The sequence below is a fragment of the Portunus trituberculatus genome, chromosome 16 (genome assembly GCF_017591435.1).
Source record: "Portunus trituberculatus isolate SZX2019 chromosome 16, ASM1759143v1, whole genome shotgun sequence".
Lineage (NCBI taxonomy): Eukaryota > Metazoa > Arthropoda > Malacostraca > Decapoda > Portunidae > Portunus > Portunus trituberculatus.
Genome location: NC_059270.1, coordinates 5,692,000 through 5,716,356, shown reverse-complemented (window position 1 = coordinate 5,716,356; position 24,357 = coordinate 5,692,000). Strand labels below are relative to the sequence as shown.

Sequence of the window (24,357 nt, the reverse complement as noted above, 5' to 3'; positions counted from 1 at the left end):
TCTTCTGCACTTCACAAACATACGAGGACTTTTGAAAGTAATCATGCAATCACCTTCCTTGTAAAACTGTTAAGTGATGGTTTCATGATATGTACATGATTTTGTAACTAAAAATATTGTGAGATTGGGCATTCATAGTGTTATTTGATCTTGTCTTCCCTACATTTTGTATCAGATTTATGACTTTGATGAAAGATATTGAGTGCTTCAGTGGGTAATATATACCTTAGATTATTGATTACTTCTCAAAGAAAAAAAAAAAAAGTAAAAAGTAGAATAAATATATGCAGACCCCTATGATTAGTTCAGCTAGTCTATGCCCCTGCATCTCAAATGTATTCAAGCACACTTCCCTGCTGAGGATTATCAGGAATACTATTTCAATGGAAAAAGTATTTCGTTTTACCAGCAGAGGCTGCATTCCCTTCCTTTTAGAACAATCCCTTGACAAGATGGTCTTATCATAATTTCAATGTTTTTTTTTCATTGTAGGTCTCTCTCTCTCTCTCTCTCTCTCTCTCTCTCTCTCTCTCTCTCTCTCTCTCTCTCTCTCTCTCTCTCTCTCTCTCTCTCTCTCTCTCTCTCTCTCTCTCTCTCTGACTTCCTCTGTTTCCTCTTTAATTTTAGTTCTTTTCACAATTTACCATGTGTATTTACTGCTTTTGACATCATCAAATCTTTCTTCTTATCCTTCCTCTCAAGATGTTATATACCATGGTTGAATGGAATACTGCAGCCACTTTGGGTTGTACATCTTAGTCTTGGAAAGGTGACCCTGAATTACATTATGAAAGTCTGCCTTGGAATTTTGTTTCCAGTTACAGGATGGCATCCTTAGCAAGGCAAATGTTCACTGGAATAATGTGTTTCACAATATCTGGGCACTGGCTTTAATTTTTTTCTCCTTTTGCAATGATAGTGTTATAAAGACACTACAATTTTCCCTGTGGACATGTGTTTAAAGATTTATCATCAGTATTGCAGTGGAGATGAAAAGAAAAATCCTCAATGCCTCCTTTGACAAATTTTCATATGGGCTTCTGCATGTTTGACATTTCCCCTTACATGATTTGCTATGTTTACACCATTCAAGCCTGAGACATGAATATCTATGATTGAATGATATCACTGTGACTTGTTTGCCTTGCACTCATCATTACAAGTACTACACTATGAATGAAATATTTTTATTATTCCAAGAACAGAGCTGATCATGTCACCAAAGACTCAATGAATGTTGACACCTGGCAACCTATGCATGTGAGGGTGTACTAAAGATGCAAATAAGTAATTTTTTTCTATTTGGTTATTGTTTGTTGCCAGTCCATACATTAGGCCTTAACAGAGGGCATCTATGGATGAGTTTCAACAAAAATTTTTGAAATTGGATTCCCCCCTCCCCACCCACTCGGGACATCTTCAGCCTCTTTGTCACCGCCGAAACATTGCATCTCTTGCCATATATCACTATTTTCATGCTGTTCTTCTGATCTTACTAACAGCATGCCTCCCCTCCTCCTGTGGCCTTGTTGCACAAGACTTTATTCCTTTCACCCTTCCCCTGTCCAGCTCATTAATGCAATAGTTAACTAGTACTCTCAATCATTCATACCTTTCTTGGATAAACTTTGGAACTCCCTTCCTGGTTTTGTATTTTCACCTTCTTATGACTTGACTTTATTTAAGAGGAAGGTTTCAAGACAATTATTCCATTGTTTTGAGGGGATTGGAGGGTCTAACTCTGATCTGCAAGGGCCAGTTTTCCCCTCTTAAATAAAAACAAATAAATTACTAGATAGATACTCATATTCCTTGTTACTGTTAATGACAAGTCTTATATGTATACAAACAAAATTGAAGGGCATAATATGGCTCAAAATGATATAGTATACATGTATGTACTAAACATTGTACAGGTTGAAATTCTTGCATTGGAGTATGACTTGAATCATAACTGATCCCTCTTGTAAGACATGATTCATAGGAAAATATTGTGCATTAGCAGTAAATTTTATTTCCATGGGGATGAAAATTACAGTGAGAAAGAGAAGAATATCCTGCAAAATTGGATAAATCTTATAACATTGTAGTACAGTGTTTTATTTAGGCAAAATATTCTCGGATAGCTGTAGCTCTTAGAAAATCAAATACTACATCCAATCATCATAATATGGTAATATTTATTTGTAACATCTTCACTGTATAAGATAATACATTCTTACATCAAGTCCCTGAGGCAAGTAAAACATTTATCCTACAATCTGTTACAGCTGCCGAGGTCTCAATAAATTCATATAACACCAAGATAAATTCATCCAAATTAAGAATTATAAACATACAAAATCTGAAAGTTCTTCAAGTTATGATATTTTCTACAATTAATTCACATTTTTCATGATAGTACAACATAGAATAAATGCAGTTATATCATGCATATGTAACTGAATTACATTATTAGAAATATTATATTCAAATGTTGAGTAATGTATTTTTCAGTATACAGTATTTCATATTTTTCTCTACCTGAATGTAATTCCATCATGAAATGAGTGAGTTTATATCATGAAATGTAGAGAAAACCAGACTTCATGACACTCTCAGTCTAAAGTATTTCTGCTAAACAATTTTCACTTCAATATGTATAAAAATAGAGCCTATCAATGAAAACTGTCTTTACAAAAATATATATATTGTTATAGATCAATTTACAATGACTTAACATTGTAGCATTATAGTAGTATTCTTTGAAGTAAATCATTAAATACGTACAGTGGTACCTTGACTTATGAGTTTCATTGGCTCCATGGCAGACATCATAACTTAATTTGCTCATATATCAAATAAATTTTCCCCATTGAAATTAACTGAAATCCCATTAATCTGTCCCAACCCTCCACACAAGCATTTTTTTATGTTTTTTAGACAAGAAAAATTATTTACAAAAAATATTGTATAAAAACATAGGTAATAAGAAATAACAAAAGAGAAAGTAAAGAAATAAACTAGTTGTATTTACATGGAGATGAAACATCTTGGGGTAATGGAAGGTGCTGGTGTAAGGTGGAGGGTGGAGGTGGGGCTTAGCATTCAAGGTGATATAAAAGAAATTTATTCCCCAAAAATTTCATTAAAAACATGAGATGTTCACACAGCACGAGAAATACTTTCATGGTAAAAGACGTGAACTGAACACATTGGAAGTGGGGTGTTGGGTGGATGTCGCATTTGACTCACCAATTTGCAGCAGTATATGTACCTGGAACTTGTGGTCAAATGAACCAAGTGACAGCTCGCATCTCAAAATTTTCTCATAATTAGAGGATCCACTGTATATGTATTGATTATTATAATACAGTGTAAGCATCATTTGATTTTCAAGAGGCTAATTTGCTGACATCACACTTAATACAGGTTTGTGAATAATGAAGCAACATCTCCTGCACATTGAATTCATATCAAATATTTTAAGATTGGTGTGAGAATGGATGATGGGAGTAAATCATTTGATGATAATTTGGCAATATGGAAACTACTATATAGCAGAAAGTGAAATGAGTAAGAGTACACACACACACACACACACACACACACACACACAACAGATGAGGTACAAGGGAGAGATGGATGGGTGGATACAGTGTATTTAGATATAAAAAATGTTTTTGACATAGTACATAGAAGACTCCTATGGAAAATAGAACATATAGGAAGAATACTGGGAAGTATCATGAGGGACTAGTTAATAGGGAGACAAATGAGGACTGATAAGAGACACCCTATCAAGTTGGAGCACAGTAACTAGTGTACCACAGGGGTCATTGCTGGTACCAATGTTTCAAATATATTTTAACAATATACAGGAGAACCTGAGTTGCTACATAAATTTGTTTGGTGATGATGCAAAACTCTTGAGAGTAATAAGGAACAATGAGGATTGTATGGAATTGCAGTAGGATATCAATAACATCTGGGAATGGATGTGGAAATAAGAATTTAATGCTAAATAATGTCATGTAATGGAAATGGGTAAAAGTAATAGAAGGCCTATGTTGGAGTACAAAATTGGAGAAGAGGTTATAATGAAAAAGACGGAAGAGAAAGACGTGGGAGTGATTATACAAGACATCCTGAAACCAGAAAGGCACATGAATGGGTTACTTGCTTCAACATATAAGACTAACAAATATCAGTGTGGTATTTAACTACATGGACAAGATTATGATGAGAAAGATCATAACCACAATTATAAGACCTAGATTTGAATATCCAGCACAAATGCTAAGGGACATCAGGAAATTAGAAAGAATCCAAAGGATAGCCCCAAAGATGGTGCCAGAAATAAAGAACCTTCCCTATGAAGGTAGACTAGGTAGACTAAAGAAAATGGAACTACTAACTTTGAAGAATAGATGGGAGAGAGATCTAATAATGATGTACAAGTTAGTGAACAGTATGGAAAAGATAGTTAGACAAGATCTGGTATCACTGATTGAAGATGGAGATAGACAGACAAGAGGACTCAAAGATCAGGAAAAGTCAATGTTTGAAAAACAATAAAATGTTTAGTTTTCCACATATGATGGTGTACATCTGGAACAGCTTGAATGATGACATTGTAGCAGAAGAATGTGTGCACAATTTAAGAAAAATTTGAATAAAATAAGATATGGAGACAGGTCACCGCTTGAACCCTGTAATGTACAATTAGGTAAATACACACACACACACACACACACACACACACGATGGACATCAGGGTAAACAATTTTAGAATGGATGGAGGACTTTTATGTAATAGAGAAATAACGACAGTAATTCAGAATAACAAATCAAACTGGAAAAAAGGTAATAAGCATTGTTCCACAAGGATGTGTCCTGGCACTAATTATGTTTGCAATATGCATATGTTAATGACATGGTTGAAGGCATAGAAGGAAGGCTATATAAGTATGTTTGCAAATGAAGCCAAAATAATGGAGTGATAAATTAGAAAGACTGTGATGCCCTACAACAAGACCTTGACAAATTAAATGATTGGGCTACTTATTGGCAAATGAAAATAATGTAAAGAAGGACAGCATGATGAAATTCATGATATTAAAGAAAACTTGAATTTATAGTTTTTAGTGTTATCTAAAAATATTACTTGGTACACAAAAAGTTAATAAATAACCTCAAATATTTCACTTTAAATTGCCATTGGAATTCAAATTCAATTGCATTTAAATTGGCAGCATTCATTTATCTATTAGGCAACAGATGCATAGATGTGGCCCTAAACTACAGTGGAACCCCTCATTAAACATCACCAGATAATGAGTAATTTGTGATATAAGTCAAGACTTGAGCAAATCTATTTGTTCTATGAATGAAAATCTATATTGCGAGCAAGGTTCATACAGTGACTGTTAGGCTGTCACTCACTCTCCTGACAAACATGACCACCACTCGCTCAGCCTACATGGATATCTCATTGGAGAAACATCCCTATTGTGCTTTCTCAGCATTTTTCTTTTAATCATTTTACAATAATTACTGTAGTTGTGTGGCCCTAAGACTTTCCTTCCAAATGATAACAATCAACTCTATTGTCTTCCTTGCTGATTTGCAGAATGAGCTTAGTCATGTAACTAATTAAACTTGTAATGCAAAGTTTGACTGTACTACATACTTACAATAGGGAAATGTGTCGTACAGTATTAGTATAATACATAGTAGATGCTCACTAGTCCATATTTTGAGATATAGTGTTCCTAATCATGTAGCTGGGGGAAGGAACCTGGAACTGTTGTCAGAAAGATTAGATGATGTCTGTCTTTTTGGTACTGGATGAGCGCCAATATTCAGACGCTTCTGGTGAAAGCTTAGTCATTTTATGTAAAGGTGTTAGTGGGGGACAAGTAACCCTGGTTACCTTTCTTTTAGTTTGGGGAAAGAACTGCTTCAAAGGAGGTGGTGGTCTGACCTTGGTGCTATCTGAAATGTTATTGAAACTTTGTACAGTGTTTGATGCATTTGCCATTTCAGGAAGGCCACTCAATACCTGGGGCTGTAGAAAATTATTTTTGTCACAATTAGTCTCATTTGATGAGAAATCCCAAGTCATTGGCATACCTGCTGAATTATCAGTTACTCCACCTTTTATTCTGTCAGCTTCAGAAACAATCTCATTATTCTCTGTCATGGAATGCTGTGTCTCGGTGCTTAATATCCCAACATCAACAAACAGCTTGTCAAGTTGTGCAGCAAGTTTACTTTTGGTGGGACGGGCTTTTGTAGACTTCCTGGCAGTCTGCTTAATTTGTCTACCTTCCACTTTTGCACGATTGCTTTTATTCCCATAACTTGTACTATCCTTCACATGCATTGTTGACTTCACTTTTTCCATTGACTTTACTGTTAACTCTGGTGTCTTGTGTTCTATTTCCTTGGGTAAAATCATCATATATTGTTGTGGCTCAGTGTTTCTATGAGGTGAAGCTATAAATTGCCATGGTGCAGAAGCAGATTGTTTTTTAAGACTTTCATTTGTATGTGAGGTCACTACTGGTGCTAACATACTATAGCTAACTTGTGGCACTGTAGAAGAATCAGGCTGCATGTTACTCACAGTCAGTACTGGTTCTGTCAAGGTTGTAGGTATTGATGTCAGTTGTGTGTTGCTTATGATGGGAATAATTTGTTTCTCCGGAATTAAGTATTCAATACTTGTGTGCTGAATTATTGGCTCAACATGACCCGTATGTGAGATTTTTGGCTGGTTTTCACCCACTAATGGAATGGTATGATAAACACTGGTCATGTGTGAACTTTTTTGTTGGACCTTACTCATCACTGGAGGTGATTCTTGGAGATTACTCACAGCTGAAGTTGCATGGGGGATTTTAGTTATGGTTCTAATTACATGATGGTTGTCTGGATAAGTCTTATTGTCATCACTCCTGTTTGTAGTCATCTGTTCATAATTACTCATAACATATTTGATTTGCTGATCATTGACTTTGTACTGACTTGCCTGGCATTTTATACCAGGAGATGGCAAAGATTGGTCCTGATCTCTTACATCTGTAAGTGACTGCTGTATACTCATCACTGGAATGAACTGATTGTTATCTGTCCCTGGAGTTGACTGTTCTTTGGAGCTTAGAGAAGCTGTCAACTGTTGCCTGCTGCTGATGACTGGGGCTGGCTGTTGATTATAACTTGAGTTCATGTGTAAAGCTGATTGTTCCTTGCTGCTGGTAACTGAAGTTGACAGGTATCTAACAACTGGGTCCACCTGTTGCATGGTACTGAAGACTGGGGTGGTCCTGACAAGTGGGTTTGTTTGTTGCCTACTGTTGACAAATGAGCCTGTTTGTTGCCTGGTGCTGAAGACTGGGGTAGTCTGTTGCCTGGTGCTGAAGACTGGGGTAGTCTGTTGCCTGGTGCTGAAGACTGGGGTAGTCTGTTGCCTGGTGCTGAAGACTGGGGTAGTCTGTTGCCTGGTGTTGAAGACTAGAGTGGTTTGTTGTCTTCTGCTGACAACTGGGTCTGTCTGTTGCCTGCTACTGAAGACTGGGATGGTCTGTTGCTTGTTGTTGATGATTAAACTTGACTGCTGCTTAACAATACCAAGCGAAGTTAACAACTGTTTATTAGTGGTAACAGGAGTTGGCTGGTGTCTGCAAATTGTGGGTTGAGCTAACAATTTGCTACTACTGACAACTGAAATTGATGGCTGCTTATTGTTCATGAGCGGAGCTGACTGTTGAATCTTGTTAGGAACTGGAGTTGAGTCTTGGTTGTTGCCTGGTGTTGGCTGCTGGTTACTACTGTTCAATGCTGAGCATTGTGCATTACTACTCAAGACAAGGAATTGTCGCTTAGTGCTGCCAATGACTTCTGGTATCTTTTGGCTTTTACTGTTGCCTGAAATTTGCTGCTGCCGGTTACTGTTTACTGATAATGATTGTTGACTACTGCCAAAGGGTACAACCGGCTGTTGTATATTGCACGATGCTGGCCAGTTGCTTTTGTTAAGCGTAGATAAACTTTGTATGTTAGTAGAGACTGAAATTGGTTGTTGCTCTTTGTTGTCAATTACAACTAAATGTTGTTCATGGTCTTCAGTGAGTGTTGACTGTTGGGCATTGCTGTATTTCAAGCTTTGTGATATGTTGCTATTAATCTGTGTAGGTTGTTGATTGTTTCTTTTATATTGAAGCTGCTGCTGCTGCAGGAATTTTATGGCAAATGAAATATCCTCTTTTTTGTTCTCCAGAAATGGAGTTGACAGTTGATGACTGTTCATATCTGAAGTGGTTGATGGCTGACTAATACTGTTAGCATTCTTTGGTTTTGAAATGTGTGGAAACAAGTTACAATAATCCTTAACCCTTATCTTTGTTACACTATTTTTATCCATCCTACAGGTTGGAATTGCATATGTAAAATCTATGTTGGTCTGTTTATGCATTTTTTCGGACTTGTTCTCTGCTTTTGTACAGTCAGGAGATTTTGTAATTCCTCCTTCCAACTCACTGTTAGAAAGTTGACTTGTCATGACAGAGACACTCTTGTGTGGTTTCTTAGAGTCAGGATCAGGAGAATCAAGCATGTCATACAGCTTTTGGGCATCAGCAGGGTTGTACACTTGAAGAATTTTAGGTTCAAAGGACATTGGGATTGGACTGATAGGTCTGTTATCTTCAGACATATTGGAGTGACTATGTGGAATAGAAAAAAATGTATGTGTAGAAGAATCAGGAAGAGTACCAATGGATGTTGTATTACTAGGTGATGCTCTGGCACGAATTTCCATTGTTGTGTTTGGAGATGCTATGGGAACAAGTGTATGGGTGGTGTTGTCTGAGGATATTAAGGGAGATATATGGATGGAACTGTCTGGTGATACTGATGTGGGAGATGTATAGGTAAGGTCAATATTTGATGCAGCAACAGTAAGGGCTGTTGCTGCAGTACTGGTTAAACCTCGATGTATTTTGGGTATGGAGGTCTGTGCAGTGGTTTTACTCTCAACAGTATTGATTTTACAACCATATGTAGAAATACTATCACATATTGTGGAGCCAGCTTGTGTAGTGGTAATGGTACTAAATGTTGACATCAGTGATATGGGTATACTAGTCTGTGAGGTTGAAGTGGAAGTAGCTGTACTGCAAGATTTTGTTTTGCTGACAAGTGTAGTGCATGTGCTAGTTACAATGGTTTTGTGAGGTGCAATACTTGTCTTGGTAAGTGTGGTGGTTGTGTGAGGCTTAGCAGATATGGTGCCATTTGCAACAAATGTGCTAGATGTAAATGCTGATGTATTAGCTATGTTGGATGTAGAGGATGTACTTTGTGTGGGGAGTATGTTTTGTGTGCTGGATATATCAAGTGGGATGGATATTGTAGGTGTGATAGGTGTGTTCAATGTAGTTGTTATGTTTGGTGTGAAAGATGATTTAAATTTGGTGAATGTTTTAAGTTTGGTAGATCTCCTAGGCTTGGTAAAAGTGTTAGATGTAACTGATGAACTAGGTGTGGTGGATGTGCCAGGAGTGGTAAAAGTATCATACATAGTGGATGTGCTGGCCGTAGTGGTTATGGTAGCTGTGGTAACTGTACTTAAACTTTTAGATATAGGAACAGAGGAATTACTTGTGGAAGCAACACTAGTATGAACCACACCATCTACAGACCACTCCTCAAAACCAGTCAGCTCACCATTTTCATTCACAATTTCAGTTGTATCTGAAACAGAAGAAAAAAAAAACGTTATTGTATTCTTCATGGAATTTATTATGTAGTTAATGGAAATTTTATGTGATATCACACGTAATATCAGTGTATTATTGGTTTGTGTTGTATTGTATATAAATTGTAAAATTATATTAAAGGGTAATTAAGTACAAATTAAGTATTAGATTTTCACCAACTGCAAGAGGTTCTGGAACATAATACTAGCGACAGATAAAGGTTTACTGTATATTTATATATGCAACCACATCTCAAGTTTCACACTTGTTTGGTTCCTTAGATATAGCGCTAAACTCGAAGATTCTAGAACTTGTGGTCTTGAAAACACTGAAAAAAATGCTTATTTGTTCCAGCCAATTATGAAGCTATCCCTCTCCCTCCTCTCCTCTTCCATATTTCAAAATGCATACCTTTAAATTGGTGGATGTGTTGCAATGTCAGTGAATAATGCTTTTATAAATACAAATATATAGGAAACATTCTTTATTGAAAAAGGAAGAAAAAGAGGAAAGAAATAATGAAAAAATCAATATTTCATGTGGGTCTAGTGCAGTATTCAGTGGCATTGCTAACTGAAATAAGAACATATGAACATAATAAAATTAAGAAAGCTGCAAGAGGCTGCCAGGCCTACCCGTGGCAGCCCGTGTGAAGAAAACTACCTAAATCCTCCTATACATGAAAAATAAACAATGACAGGTAGATCTAACCATGAAAGAAAACAAGAGAACGAGTGTCAATTGTACAAAAAACATCATGTAATGTGGCATTGGATGGGGAAGACTGAGTAAAGTTGTCAGACACTGATTATCAATGGTAATACATAACGGCATATTTAATAATGATAAGTAGACTTACGAGACATTGATTATCATTTGCACATATGTACTGTATGTATGTAACACTTGACAATCGACATCTGGCAACTATAATCATATCTTATCTCATGTTTTTTACATTACCCAATACTTTTTTTTTGTATAATCAACATTCTGTTATTTTCTTTCATGGTTAGATCTACCTGTTGTTGTTTAATTTTCAGGTATTTCAGTTAGCAATGCTACTGAACATTGCACCAGAGGTTGAAGCCTCACATCACTCATAAGCAGTGATCTGGACAGATGAGGCAACATCCCAAGCAGTGTTGCCAGCACCAGCCAGACCCAAGTGAATTATGACACCACAAAATTTCTTTTATTGCTTACTCGTTGTTGTTTGGTATTCAAGTGTCGTTTACTCTATTTATGTAATATGTAATGTGCTAACACTGACTGACACATGGAGCATGGAGTATTACAAACCTATTTTAATGTTGTGAAAGCACTAATGCAATACAATACTAAATCACCCAGAAGCATTTCCATTTTTTTTTTTTTTTCACAATATCTGATGAAATGAATGGATGTTAAGCAAAAGTTGTGTTTTAGAAAATATTTGTGGATGTGGCTGCCAGTGATGGCACTGCATCTTACCTGTCTCCATAGAGTTGTCCAAGTCATCAAAGCAGGTGATCCAGAATCTGTCATTAGGAAGTATGTCCAAATTGGTGAGGTTTTCCCCACCTTACTTTTGCTGTTGATGGTGTTGTCATTTGGGAACCGTCTTTTAGGTATCTGTTGTAGAGACAAGTCATGAGAGTAAACAGAACCATAAAACATAACATATAATCTGCCCATTATGTACATCACAAATACTATCATGTACTCTTAAAGCACAATTCCTTTAAGTCAATAGTTGTTTTATAGAATGAAACTCAAATATAAAGAAATCTTTTACTATAACAGAGTTTGGTAGAATGTTGTTAACCAAAGATTATCAACCCAAAAATAATTGAATTCTGGAAATATTGGTTTAATACTCTTCTAACATTTTCATGGGATTTCCAAATATCAGTATACATATAATATTTAGTAGATAAGCATGACCTAATTGACAAATTATAACTATGGATGTTTACGATTTCTGATTTCTTTTAACCAGATCTTTGAATCCAAGTTGTACTACAGTTCTAAGATGTGCAAAATCCTGTGATTTGCTGTATTTGTATACAGAATATTTAGTATGAATGTTTGGTAAAAAGAACAAGATCAAAGAGATGCATCTAAAGACAGACTGCTTGTCACTTTATACCCAAGATAGAGTATGGGTCAAGCTACATAGCATTAGTTATAGATAAATTGCATATTTATTGTGATATCTATATTGATATTACTATGAATATGCCATTTTTCCATTCAAAGAAGTTGAGATGTTCAAGAATTAAACAACTTATGCATTTAAGCCACTGAATATCTGACTTTTGATCTGTCTATAATTTCTGATCAGGATGGAACAAACAGTGTTATTCAACTCCTCAGAAACTCAATTCCTCCATTAACCAATTCAACACAATCTGCCAGATAACTATTCCCCCTTCTTCATTGACATTCAGTAGTTCCCTTCTTTTGCACTGACCATCATTACTCAGTCTTTTAATAAGAATCTAAACTGAAAACTCCACATCTGTTCTCTTACTAACAAAGATTTTATGAATTAGGGCATTCTAAGCCATCTCTGCAAGTTTTTCTCAACCCCTTTGCCCTAAACACACATTTATTTTATACAGAGGCCTCATCCAACCATTTCTTGAGTATGTTTCACTAATATGGAACCTACTTTTCTGAACAGGATAGAATCAAAAGCATTGATTTTTTTCACAATTGCTCTCTAACTTTCTTTATCTAAAGGCTGCATCTAAATATCTTCTAGCACTATTTTCATGCTAATTACTCTTCTGATCATACAAACATCATACCTTCCCTCCTTTCAGAGCCTAACTGCACAAGAATACTTTCTCTTATCTTTATTTTGTCTACTTTTCTAATGCAACAGTTAACCAATATTCTTTGTCCCTCTGGAACCCCCTGCCTGCTTTAGGTGCATCTATGAAATGGGTGTGTGAGAAACATGCTATATATATATATATATATATATATATATATATATATATATATATATATATATATATATATATATATATATATATATATATATATATATATATATATAAAAGCAAAATCTATACTTACCAAATATACTGTGTACAGATTACACTAACAAACTGGATATTGTACTTGATTAAAAGTACAATATTATTATAGACATTTCTGGCAAGGTGCCACAAGTCATGAGGGTGTCAGATCTAGGAAAATTTTGATATATTCTAGTGATGGAAGAGTTCTGTTTGTTGTATAATAAGTTTGGCATATTCTGGGAAGAAATATAAAGTGCATGAAACCCTGGCGATGGAAGGCTCAAATACCCTTTGTGGGCCATCTCTCTATCATATATGTTAAACCAAGGTTTGGAATCTTTAGGGTGACAGAAAGAATGACGAATCTATGCCTCCATGTCAGACAATATCATCTATGTTATGCTCTGCACACAGAGATGGATCTTTGACACAGAAGCAGTACTTAGTTATTCTAAGAAAAATCATACTAACATTTTTTCAGATTTCCACAATTAGTCAAGGCAAAAGATAAACTACAGCCATCTATTCAGAACATAGAAATATAACATTAAGCTTACCCTGGATGAAGTATGACCCTGGTTGTCTGATGTGTGTTGAAGGCATTTCAATTTCAGTTTTGCATCACGGACAGCAGCATCACGGGTAACTTCTAAGGGCTTTCCAAATCCCAATTCAGCACGGAAAAAAGTGAAGTTTTCTCGTGACAGATCCATTATTCCCATCATCGCCACTATGAAGTACATATGAAAAGGAGAAATAGTGTGAACACGCTTAATGAGAGGAACACGGAGATATGTTCATTACATTGAATAGTACACCACTAGCAATAGCTTATGTACCAACACATCCATCTTGTCCTCACTGCTTCCTCCATATAAAAGAATAACCTAACAGATTTTATATTAATGTTAAAACTCTATTTTTATCTTAATTTGTAACCATTATCTGATGATTTATAAAAATCAATATTTCTGGGAGCTAGAGTGCCAAACAGAGGTGCTTTGGGTGTTATTCATACCAGTAACATGATCTCTAGACCTACAAAAATCTAACCACTGAAGTATAAGAGACATGTGAATTATTTTATCTTAGCTATATGCTTAGAAATGTGGTAACTTTTTGCCAATACTTTCATTATAAGTCTGTTGGGAATTGTGTCTGATGTGGAGCTTCTGCAGAGCTAAACCTGCTGTATTTGTGATGACCACACTCTATCACAGTTATTTCATACTGACAAAATAGACTGTGTAAATATCTTTATAAAAGATTACTTCACCATTCATTTCAGTTTTAAGATCTCTTTCTACATAACTCAAGAAACATCTGAGAAATCTAGTTCCCTGAAGAAAGCTTTTCAGCAAGATTGAAGCATTACTGATGAGGAAAGGGTAAATGATTTAGCCTGAGAGCCTATATTTAAATTACCTTACAGTATAATTTGATATACTATACAATGTAACAACTCACAATATCTATCAACCTCTACAGATGATCGTAGCTTCTTTCCTTCGGGTGTATGGTAATAGACATCCTTATTAGAAGAAGAACAGATTTTTCGCTGTACAAGTTCCCTTATCCATCCTGTTGATAGGAAATCATGTACTCATTAGTTTAAGCAATGTTCAGGTAATTCAGAAAATGTCATTCCAGTATTCTATCTATCTATCTATCTATCTATCTATCTATCTATATATATATATATATATATATATATATATATATATATATATATATATATATATATATATATATATATATATATATATATATATATATATATATATATATATATATATATATATATATATATATATATATATAATGTATTTTTATTTATAAAGAAAGGAAGAATGAAGAATAATCAATACTAAGACTAAAAATGCACAAACTATTCTTGAACCAGATTTAACACCAAAGCTATTGTAAGAAAAAGATAAACAGATGAAGATCAGTAGATATGCAAAAATAAAGAGACTGCTTGAAATTATGCAAAATGAATGAAAATCTTATTGCATACCTCAAACATGAAGGTAAACTTATTGAAACTTCTGCAGTAAGGGAGTGAAGTTAATCATTGTCATGAATTTTTTTTCCTAAACTCACACTCATAAACATTATTAGGCTTTATCCAGGGATGAAGCAAGAACATGTGCCTCATTCTTAACCAATACAGTGTTGTGCTTTGTCAGAGATGGGGGTCTTGTCAGGTTGCATTATTTTATACATATTTTTTATCCCAATAAAATGAGGAAAATAACAAATTGCTTGATATATATGTATATTACTCCCATACAAAAATGAAAGTGTGGTTACCATATGGTTTTCATTTTTGGTTTTTATCCCATCTCAGAGCTCGTGGTATCAAACTAGAGATGCAGAATTTTTTTTTATGTATGTATTTTTCAAAGTAGTCAGAGGAGACTACACCTGACCATAACAAACAAAGACGCACAACTGATGCTTCTTGACTTCCATTGGCCAGTGTCAGCCCGTCTAGATCTAATTTTCGGTCAACTTCTGGTGATAGAGTTTATTAAATCTTTTGGTTGGACTCTGAATTGTAGGAGGTCCGAGGAGTTTGAGCTCCGGGCGTCCACAGTAAATGGGAAGTTGTGGCAAGCCTTCTATAATGTAAGCTTATGTCTCTTCTTGCATGTAGTCATTTAAGGCATATTAAGGAGCAAGCAAAATATAAGAACAGTTACTCTTTGTCAGGCACACCAAACAACAAGCCATGCTTCGTCTATATTAGCTGAATAGCTCACTGAGGTGACACACACTGTTGCCTACTCCCTGGACAGTGTAAAAGGTTACCAGTTAGTGTTCCAAAAGCATCAGAATATCTTGCCTTTCCGGGAAGGTAGTTGTGAGCTTCTACCATTTATTGTGAAAAGAAAAGACATCAACCCCAGGGGGTCAAAACTTTCTTCACATACTGTATAATATGTCAATAATAATAAAAAAATTTGTGGAAACGAATTAATCAATTTCCTTATCTTTCTTAAGGGAAAAAATCTATTTGGTGTACATCCTGTTTAATATTTTTCCAAGAATTTAGAACAGTTTTAGAATGTATACTGAATGAAGTACCACTGTACTCTGTCAACCATATCTGAAGCATATTCATTCATTATATTCACTAAAACCACAGTAAATGCATGAAAATACATATGGTGTTTCTCTCTACATTAGTATGAAAAGTAAAATACTTATCAATAAAACAAAACAAGACTAGGTACTTGTGATGAAATAAGAATAAATAAACAAATAAATAAAAAGAATAGTATAATTTGAAGGACATGGCCTTGTGTTTTCAGAGTGCACTATGAAAATAGGATTAGAGGCAGATAACAATAGACAGACAGATGCATGTCTTACCCATCAGGAGTGGTTTCTTCAGTTTCTGCAGAGTTTCTTCATCAAAAGGCTCCATATTTGGCTTCTTGACCTTCTGCATAGTTTCTTCATCAAAAGGCTGCGACTTTGGCTTCTTGACCTTCTGCATAGTTTCTTCAACAAAAGGCTGTGTCTTTGGCTTCTTGACCATCTTTACCTTCATTTGATAAGCAATTTCTTCATAATCATCTCTTAGTTTGAAGGATTTCCATCTCTGTCTCTTGAGGGGAGTGGTACTTCTGAAACAGTACAAGGTGAAATGTTGTGTTCAGTATACAACGCTCGCAGACTGGCGTAAACCCTCTGGTTTAAGTAATGCAGCATTCTACCCACATTTCTAACTGCCTTGGAGATGTGCCTAACATTCCTGACATCTTTCCTAACTCAGTACCTCTAGCTTGTTCTGTCAAACTGTATTGTTGCCTTTAGACCAACTGAAACAATATGTTCCTGGTTCAACAAATCTACTAACTTGAAGGACGTGAAATGACACAACAGTACCGGCGTGAGCTTTGCACATGTTCTTTCCTGATGGCATAATGCTAAACTCAGGGATTGCAAAACTCTAGGTATTGAAAACAATGGAAAAATATTTATTTATTTCAGCCCCGTGGCCCATAAATGTGTGAATGTAAGGGTTTTGTCCTATCTGGCATGACATGGCAATCCTGCAGTGCTATCACATCTGCCAATGTGGCAGCACTGTTGCCAGCCTTCTTCTACCCTTCTCTCACATGCAAGTCAATGTGATTAGTGTTGTTGCTAACAATTGTTTTTTTCAAATAAAACAAATAGCATGCTGAGGTATGTGAACTGCAAATGGAAATATGTATATGATACAATCAGCAAACATAAATTTTGTGCTGTGATAACACACACTACTCAAATAGCATAAAATAATGAGCTGAGACAAGTTGCCTTCTTGGAATCATAGTTCATCTCTTCTCATTCACACCCATAGCAACAACAACCAGCATTGATCACCAGTGCCAGCATTCATTGCATCTTTGGTGACAAATAATCAGCTTTTTTCTCACAGTGAAACATTATGTTTTGTTCATGTTGTGGTGTTTGCAGTGATGAATGCAAGGCAGATAAATCCTGGTGATATCAACTATAGATCTTGAATGATGTCAACATAGCAAAAAGATGTAAATTGGAAAATGTAAAATTTCCAAGACCTCATAGAAAAAATTTGTGGAAGGAGACAGTGAGAAACTCTCTTCACAGCCACAGTGATGGCATCCTCACTGCTTCCCTTCAGCTGCCTTGCCATAAGAACTAGATTAGAGTCCGGCTACCTTTGTAGAGATATTACAATTTACAGATGGTGTATTCATGCTTACAGAAATTAGTGAGCAACTACTCTCTAGCTAAAAAGAGTGTGTGTGATTGTGTGCACTACTCTCTAGCTAAAAGAGTGTGTGTGATTGTGTGCACTACTCTCTAGCTAAAAGAGTGTGTGATTGTGTGCACTACTCTCTGGCTAAAAGACTGTGTGTGATTGTGTGCACTACTCTCTGGCTAAAAGACTGTGTGTGATTGTGTGCACTACTCTCTGGCTAAAAGAGTGTGTTACACATTTTGAAAAGGGGAGTAAAAATGGGGTCCATTCAAATTCTTACTCTTGCACCCTATTACCCTTTTCCTTTGATCTCAAAGGAAGGTGAAATATGATATTCTATAACCCAATTTTCATAGAAAATTTGACATACAGTAACCACTGCATAAGCTGGATCAATTGGGGGAAGGCCAATCCAAGATTTCTTTTCTTGTTTTTGCATGCCTGTTACCACTAACACATGTACTGTATTACATAAATAATACTAAAGAAATGGCACATGTACGCACATACACACATATGTGCATTGAAAATATATCTCTTGTGCAAATGAAAGCTGAGGTAGACACTGCCTCACGGCTGCTGTCATTTGTGTAGAGTCACAGCACATGAACCTGTTTCATGTCTCTGCAGGCTCAAGCAACTCAATGACACTGACAACATTAAGAGCTATCAGTGATACTTCAGCCAGTACTACATCAACCTAATTGCTATAGTAACAGCATCTACCTGACAGCAAGACAACACATGCTGACCTTCCTGAAGACATTTGTCATGCATCATCAGCTATCCTGAAGGTGAGGCATCTCTGTGCTGCAATTAGCTGTGATGACAATATGGCAGTCCAAACAAACATCTAACGGAATCTTGTGATTCCCAAGATCTGCCATACCAGCAAGACATCTTGACATCGTGTTATTCTAAATAATTCATGTAATTTGAAAAAAAATTACTAGGTTTATTTCAAAATTGCATAATCTGAATACACTTAAATTGAGAAATACCTGTATATAAATAAATAAATAAACACATAACACATCATTGCACAAAAAAATATACATACCCTTCATTTGTTTGCTGCTTCACTGCAGAGGTACCAGCAAATAGTTGATCAGAGGACCTGGTTGTGAAGTGCTCTTGGGATACATTACATGCCTCTGGACTGTTTTTAACAGTCTGCTTCTCACACTGCTGAGCCACACCAAGAGCTTCTGAATCCTTAATAACAAAAATTCTACTTAGTTCATTTTGCTTAAGTGATTCTTTGACAGCATTTTGTCTATTCAAGTTATTTTTCATCACTGGTTTCTTTGAAATGTTCATTGCATATGAGTGTTCCTCTGTTGGGCTCACAGTGGCATGTGTATTCTGTTGTTTTAATTCTTCACTTTCTATTTTCAGATCAATTTCATTAGGCCCATATTGTTGACCTGATAAGATTTTTGTACTTGCATCTTTTATTATTTCATCTCTCTGGCTTGGAAGGCTTATGCATTGCTTGTCTCCAGCATTCTCCTTAGACATGTACAGTGTTTGGTGTGAGTCACTTGGCTCTCTGATCCCCTTATTTTGGCTCTTGTTAACCAAATGTGATGACTCCATAGATGCAGAAGACTGAATATTTCTACTCATTCTGAACATTCTCAAGTTTTTGGTAAGATTTTGTATTTTGGGAGAATCCTGAGGGAGAGGATTTTGTCTTAAAGTTTCAATATTCTTTTGTGATTGTGATAAAAGATGTTCTTCAGATACTTCAAGAAGCTCTCTCTTTGGGACAACATTTAATTCATGGGGATGGTATCTTGGTAAGTCATCTCCCTTCTTTGCTTTGTTAAACCTCTCTGATATAAATGATCCTTTTGAACTCACTGGTAGCATACTTTCAGAATGAATACTGGAAGAAGTAGATTTAACAGTATCTGAGTTCTGTTGAAACATATTAGTTCTATTACTAATGGCAATTTTAGTATTATAAACTTTACTTGCTTCTTTGTTGAGAATATTCCCAAATTCTGCACCAGTGTCTTTACTTTGGGTATGAATATCAGATTTCTTGAGATGTGTCAACAAACCTCCATCTTTCTTAACAACCATCAGTGGAGAAGTATCATGCCTGCTCCCCAGGTGCAGCTGGTTTGGCAAAGCATCCTTCAGAGTCTGACTTGGAGTTGATATGTAATAACTTGTTCTTGCAAAGAGAGGGCACCTGTATTCCTCATTGTCTTTACACTGTCTTGACCTCTTCACCAATGGGATGAATGAAATGAGGGGGTTCTTTTGTGATATTTCAGAATTGGAATCTTCCATCAGCAGCAATGATTGTTCCCTTTCAAAATCATCATCTGAAGTATCTGTCAAAAACATAGAATCATGTTCACTTTCTGAACAGTATAAGGATAACGAGTCTTCCATATCTGTAATTTCTTCAGGCTGACACTTTTGAGAATTTTTCACTTTCATCTGATCTGATGTAAAGTGTTCATTATCATTTGTGCAAGAATTTTTTCCCTGCTCTCCTTGCAAATACTGATGACAATCATTAAACAGATCCTTTTCACTATTATGTGTAGTTTTATGACAAATGTTTTTTCTTGTTAGATCTTCTTTTGGGGCCTGATCTTGAGAAGACACTTTTAATGTGTGTTTATACCGTTTATTCATGAACTGTCTGTGGTTGTTGAGTTTATGTGATTTACTCATTGAACACTGCACTATGTCACTGTCCTGTCTTAATTCTTCTTTCAACATGCCACCTTTGGTTAACAGATAAGCCTGGTTATGAAAAAAATTAGATTCAGTTTCTTCATGTTTTTCACACATAAGACAACTTTCTCTCTCTCTTTCAACAGGTTCCTCACAAAATGAATTTTGAGTAGATGCACATTTACTCTTCAACCAAAAATTCTTCATTTCAAGGTCAATCGGGGGCTCAGAGGTATTGCCATCAAGCATTAGTTCTTCATACAAGGCTGCTGTCCTAGCAGCTCTTCTATAGTGTTGGCTTGGTTTGGAGATTCTCTTAGTTTCATTCAATCGAGGAGCTACCTGTTGGAGGTGCACTGAGTTTGCAACTCCATCCTCTGAAGAAAGAAAGAAAAGTCTTTAAACACTGAATACACAGGAAAAGATGCCATAAAGACTAAAATCTGTTGTTTCCTTACAGACCAAGCTAACTCTTGACAACTAGAGTGTTATGTATAAAAAGAGCACATCTCACACAGCAGATTAACTATGTGAAGTACAAATTGTTTGTTGTATATGTTTAATATAAAGTGTACTTTGATCTTAATATAAAATGTACTGTCACAACAAATTTAGTTGGATCCCTTGGGCACAAAGTGTGCAAATTAGTAGTCACACAATATTGTGGAAGTTTTCCTTTAAGTTGGTTCATTTGTTATTTGGTGGTATCTGGCAACTCAGAAAACACACATGCTACTCCTGTTATGTCCACACCCTCATGCTTCCTTAGTAATAGACGAGGGTGGATGCATGTTGATGTCCAGTTTTACACTTCACCTTGTTTTCCTTATCTAATCATCACAAGACTGCAAACTTATCCTTACACCCACCATGGCTCCCAAACCACTCACAGGTGCAGAAAAAGGTTGCATTTGAGTCCTTAGGGAAGAACAGTCACTATCTCTGAAATCAATGGGTGATTAGGATGTAGTAGAACAATTGTAAAAAAGCTTCTTGTTGCTGTGCACATTTAAGTCCTGCTCATAAGGCTTCCCTTGGAGTTACTAAGAGAAAGACTTCAAGGAGCACCGACAGAGTCAGTGATTGCCGTCAAGAAAAACCCAAGTTTGACAGGCAAAAACCTGAAGGAAATGTACACAGAGCTCATGAATATGTCACAGAGGATATAAACACAGCAACAAGAAGCCTTCTTTTATGGTTGTCCTACCATGTCCTAATCATCTGCATATTTCAGATATAGGGACTTTTCTTCCCTTAGAACTAGAATATGACCCTATTCTCGATCTGTGAGTGTTTTGGAACCCATTCAGGCTTCTGATAATTAGGTAAGGCAAGGTGTAAAGCTGAAGCTCAACATCCACTCACCCTCTCCTATTACCAAGGAAGCACTGAGGGTGCAGGCATCACAGGAGCAGCATCTATTCTTCCAAAGCTGACAGATACCACCTAAAAACAAATTACTCAATTTGACCAAACCTTCCCTGGCATTGTGTGAAGAATATTTTGCACACACTTTGCACTCAAGGAAACCAACTATTTATTAGTGTGTGTGTGTGTGTGTGTGTGTGTGTGTGTGTGTGTGTGTGTGTGTGTGTGTGTGTGTGTGTGTGTGTGTGTGTGTGTGTGTGTGTGTGTGTGTATATTTACCTAGTTGTAGTTTTACAGGACCTGGGCTTTATGCTCGTGTGGCCCCGTCTCCATATCTACACTTATCCAATCTTTCCTTAAAGCTGTGTACACTCGTTGCAGACACTACTTCTTCATTCAAACTGTTCCACGTCTCAACACATCTTTGCGGGAAACTATACTTTTTAATATCTCTTAGACATCTTCCCTTCCTCAGCTTCTTGCTATGTGATCTTGTTCTTCAACTGGCACATTCTTCTCTCTGGATCAGATACTCATTGTCCACTTGGTCCATTCCGTTGATCAATTTATAAACTTGTATCAGATCCCCTCTCTCCCTTCTCTGTTCCAATGTTGGAAGATCCATAGCCTTTAGTCTCTCCACATATGTCATCCCTTCAAGTTCTGGGACCATTCTTGTAGCTATTTTTTGTAGTCTCTCCAGCTTTCTTATGTGTTTCTTTTTGTGAGGGGTCCACACTACTCCTGCATATTCCAATCTGGGTCTTATTATAGTACTTATCAGTTTCTTCATAATTTCTTTGTCCATGTAGTGAAATGCTATTCCAATATTCCTTAGCAAATTATATGTCTCTCTGAAAATTCTATCAATATGGCTTGCCGGTTGATTATTTTCTTCCATCGTCACTCCCAAATCCTTTTCCTTTTTTACTTTCTCCAGTTCTACTCCATCTCCCATCTTATAGATTCCCACTGGTCGTCTTTCACTCTTTCCCATTTCCATGACATGGCTTTTGTCCACATTGAATTCCATCTCCCACTTTTTACTCCATTCCCAGATCTTATTTAGGTCTTCTTGCAGTATTTCACAATCCTCTTTTTGCTTTATAACTCTGCACAGTTTCGCATCGTCCGCAAACAGATTTATGCAGCTGTTCACTCCTTTTGGTATGTAGTTTATATAAATGAGAAAAAGTATTGGTGCCAATACTGACCCCTGTGGCACTCTGCTTTCTACTGCTCTCCACTTGGACTTCATATCTTTGACTACCGTCCTTATTTCTCTCCCTCTCAAATAATTTTCCATTCATCTCAATGTGCTTCCTTTTAAACCACCCTTCTCCTCTAATTTTCACAGCAACCTTGCATGTGGCATGTGTGTGTGTGTGTGTGTGTATTTACCTAGTTGTATTTACCTAGTTGTAGTTTTACAGGGCCTGGGCTTTATGATCTTCTGTTACCAGCACCAGGTCTTCCTTGTCTATCTTTTTAATGCCATTGACTACCTTGTACATTGTTATTAGGTCCCCTCGTTCTCTTCTATCTTGTAAGGTTGGTAGACTCATTTCTTTCATTCGTTTTTCATGTTAGGTCCTTTAGTTCCGGCTCCATCTTTGTAGCAATCTTCTGTATCCTTTCTAATCTTCTTCATCCTTTTTAAAGCTCGGAGACCACACCACTGCTGCATATTCCAGCCTTGAAAGTATCATGCTTGTGATGATTTTTTTCATCATATCTTTGTCCATGTATTGAAATGCCACTCTTATGTTAGTCAACATTTTATATGATAATCCAAATATCTTGTTTATGTGTTTTTTGGGGCTCAGATTTTCCTCTTTAGTCTTCATTATTTGTTCCTCTCCTATCAAACAGTTCTATATCTGTCTTCTGCTCTTTCCTAGTTCCATTATAAGACATTTCTTGGTATTAAACTCCAATTTCCACTCCTTACTCCATTCATATATCATATTTATATCTTCCTGTAACAGCAGACAGTCTTCCCTGGTTTTGATAACTAAGAGCTTTGCTTCATCAGCAAATAGATTAATATAACTATTTACCCCAATATGAATGTTGTTTACACAAATCTGAAACATAATGGGGGCTAACACTGACCCTTGTGGCACTCCGCTTGTTACTTTACCCCAAGATAAGTATGTATCTCTGATCACAGTTCTAATCTCTCTATCCTTCAAATAATCTCTTGTCCATTTTAGAAAAGTTTCTCACAGTCCTCCTATGTTTTTTAGTTTCCAAAGCAGTCTTCCATGAGGGACTTTATCAAAAGCCTTTTTTATATCCAGGTATACTGTCTCCACCCATCCGTCTCTGTTTTCCAGTCCTGCAATAACTTTCGAGTAGAAGCTTAATAAGTTTGATACACATGACTGCCCCATCCTGAACTCAAATTGTCTGTTCGATATGACTTATTCCTCTTCTATATATTTAACCCATTTTCTTTGATAATTATTTCACACAATTTCCCCAAAACACTTGTAAGTGACACTGGTCTGTAGTTTAGTGGTTCAGTTGCCTTTCCTCCTTTAAATATTGGTATTACGTTGGCTCTCTTCCATTCTAGTGGAACTTTCCCTTCATTTATTGAACTTGTAATTATTTCCAAAATTAGATCCAGTAGTTATTCTTTACATTCTTTTAACACCCAGCCTGATACACCATCTGGCCCCATTGCTTTTCTGGCATCCAACTTATCCAATAATCTTCCAATATCCTCCTTGTGCACTGTGATTTCCTGTAAACCTTGGCAAAGCAATGTCGTTTTAGGTTCTGT

General features: G+C 36.2%; 1 protein-coding gene across 4 annotated transcripts in view; it reads right to left on the bottom strand.

The window, feature by feature from the left end:
- Positions 1-1,996: 1,996 nt before the first annotated feature.
- Positions 1,997-24,357, bottom strand: part of LOC123504644 (uncharacterized threonine-rich GPI-anchored glycoprotein PJ4664.02-like) — a 43,750-nt gene continuing 21,389 nt past the window's right edge. For 2 of the 4 annotated variants that reach the window (XM_045255359.1, XM_045255362.1), the window contains 6 exons: positions 18,559-20,575; positions 16,136-16,392; positions 14,225-14,338; positions 13,315-13,487; positions 11,217-11,357; positions 10,006-10,071 (listed from right to left, as the gene is read on the bottom strand). In XM_045255359.1, the coding sequence (XP_045111294.1) occupies positions 10,048-10,071; positions 11,217-11,357; positions 13,315-13,487; positions 14,225-14,338; positions 16,136-16,392; positions 18,559-20,575 (2,726 nt within the window). In that variant the 3' untranslated portion in view covers positions 10,006-10,047. Of the gene's footprint in view, positions 9,739-10,005; positions 10,072-11,216; positions 11,358-13,314; positions 13,488-14,224; positions 14,339-16,135; positions 16,393-18,558; positions 20,576-24,357 lie in introns of those variants that run through there. The other 2 variants (XM_045255360.1, XM_045255358.1) reach the window with 2 other exon arrangements.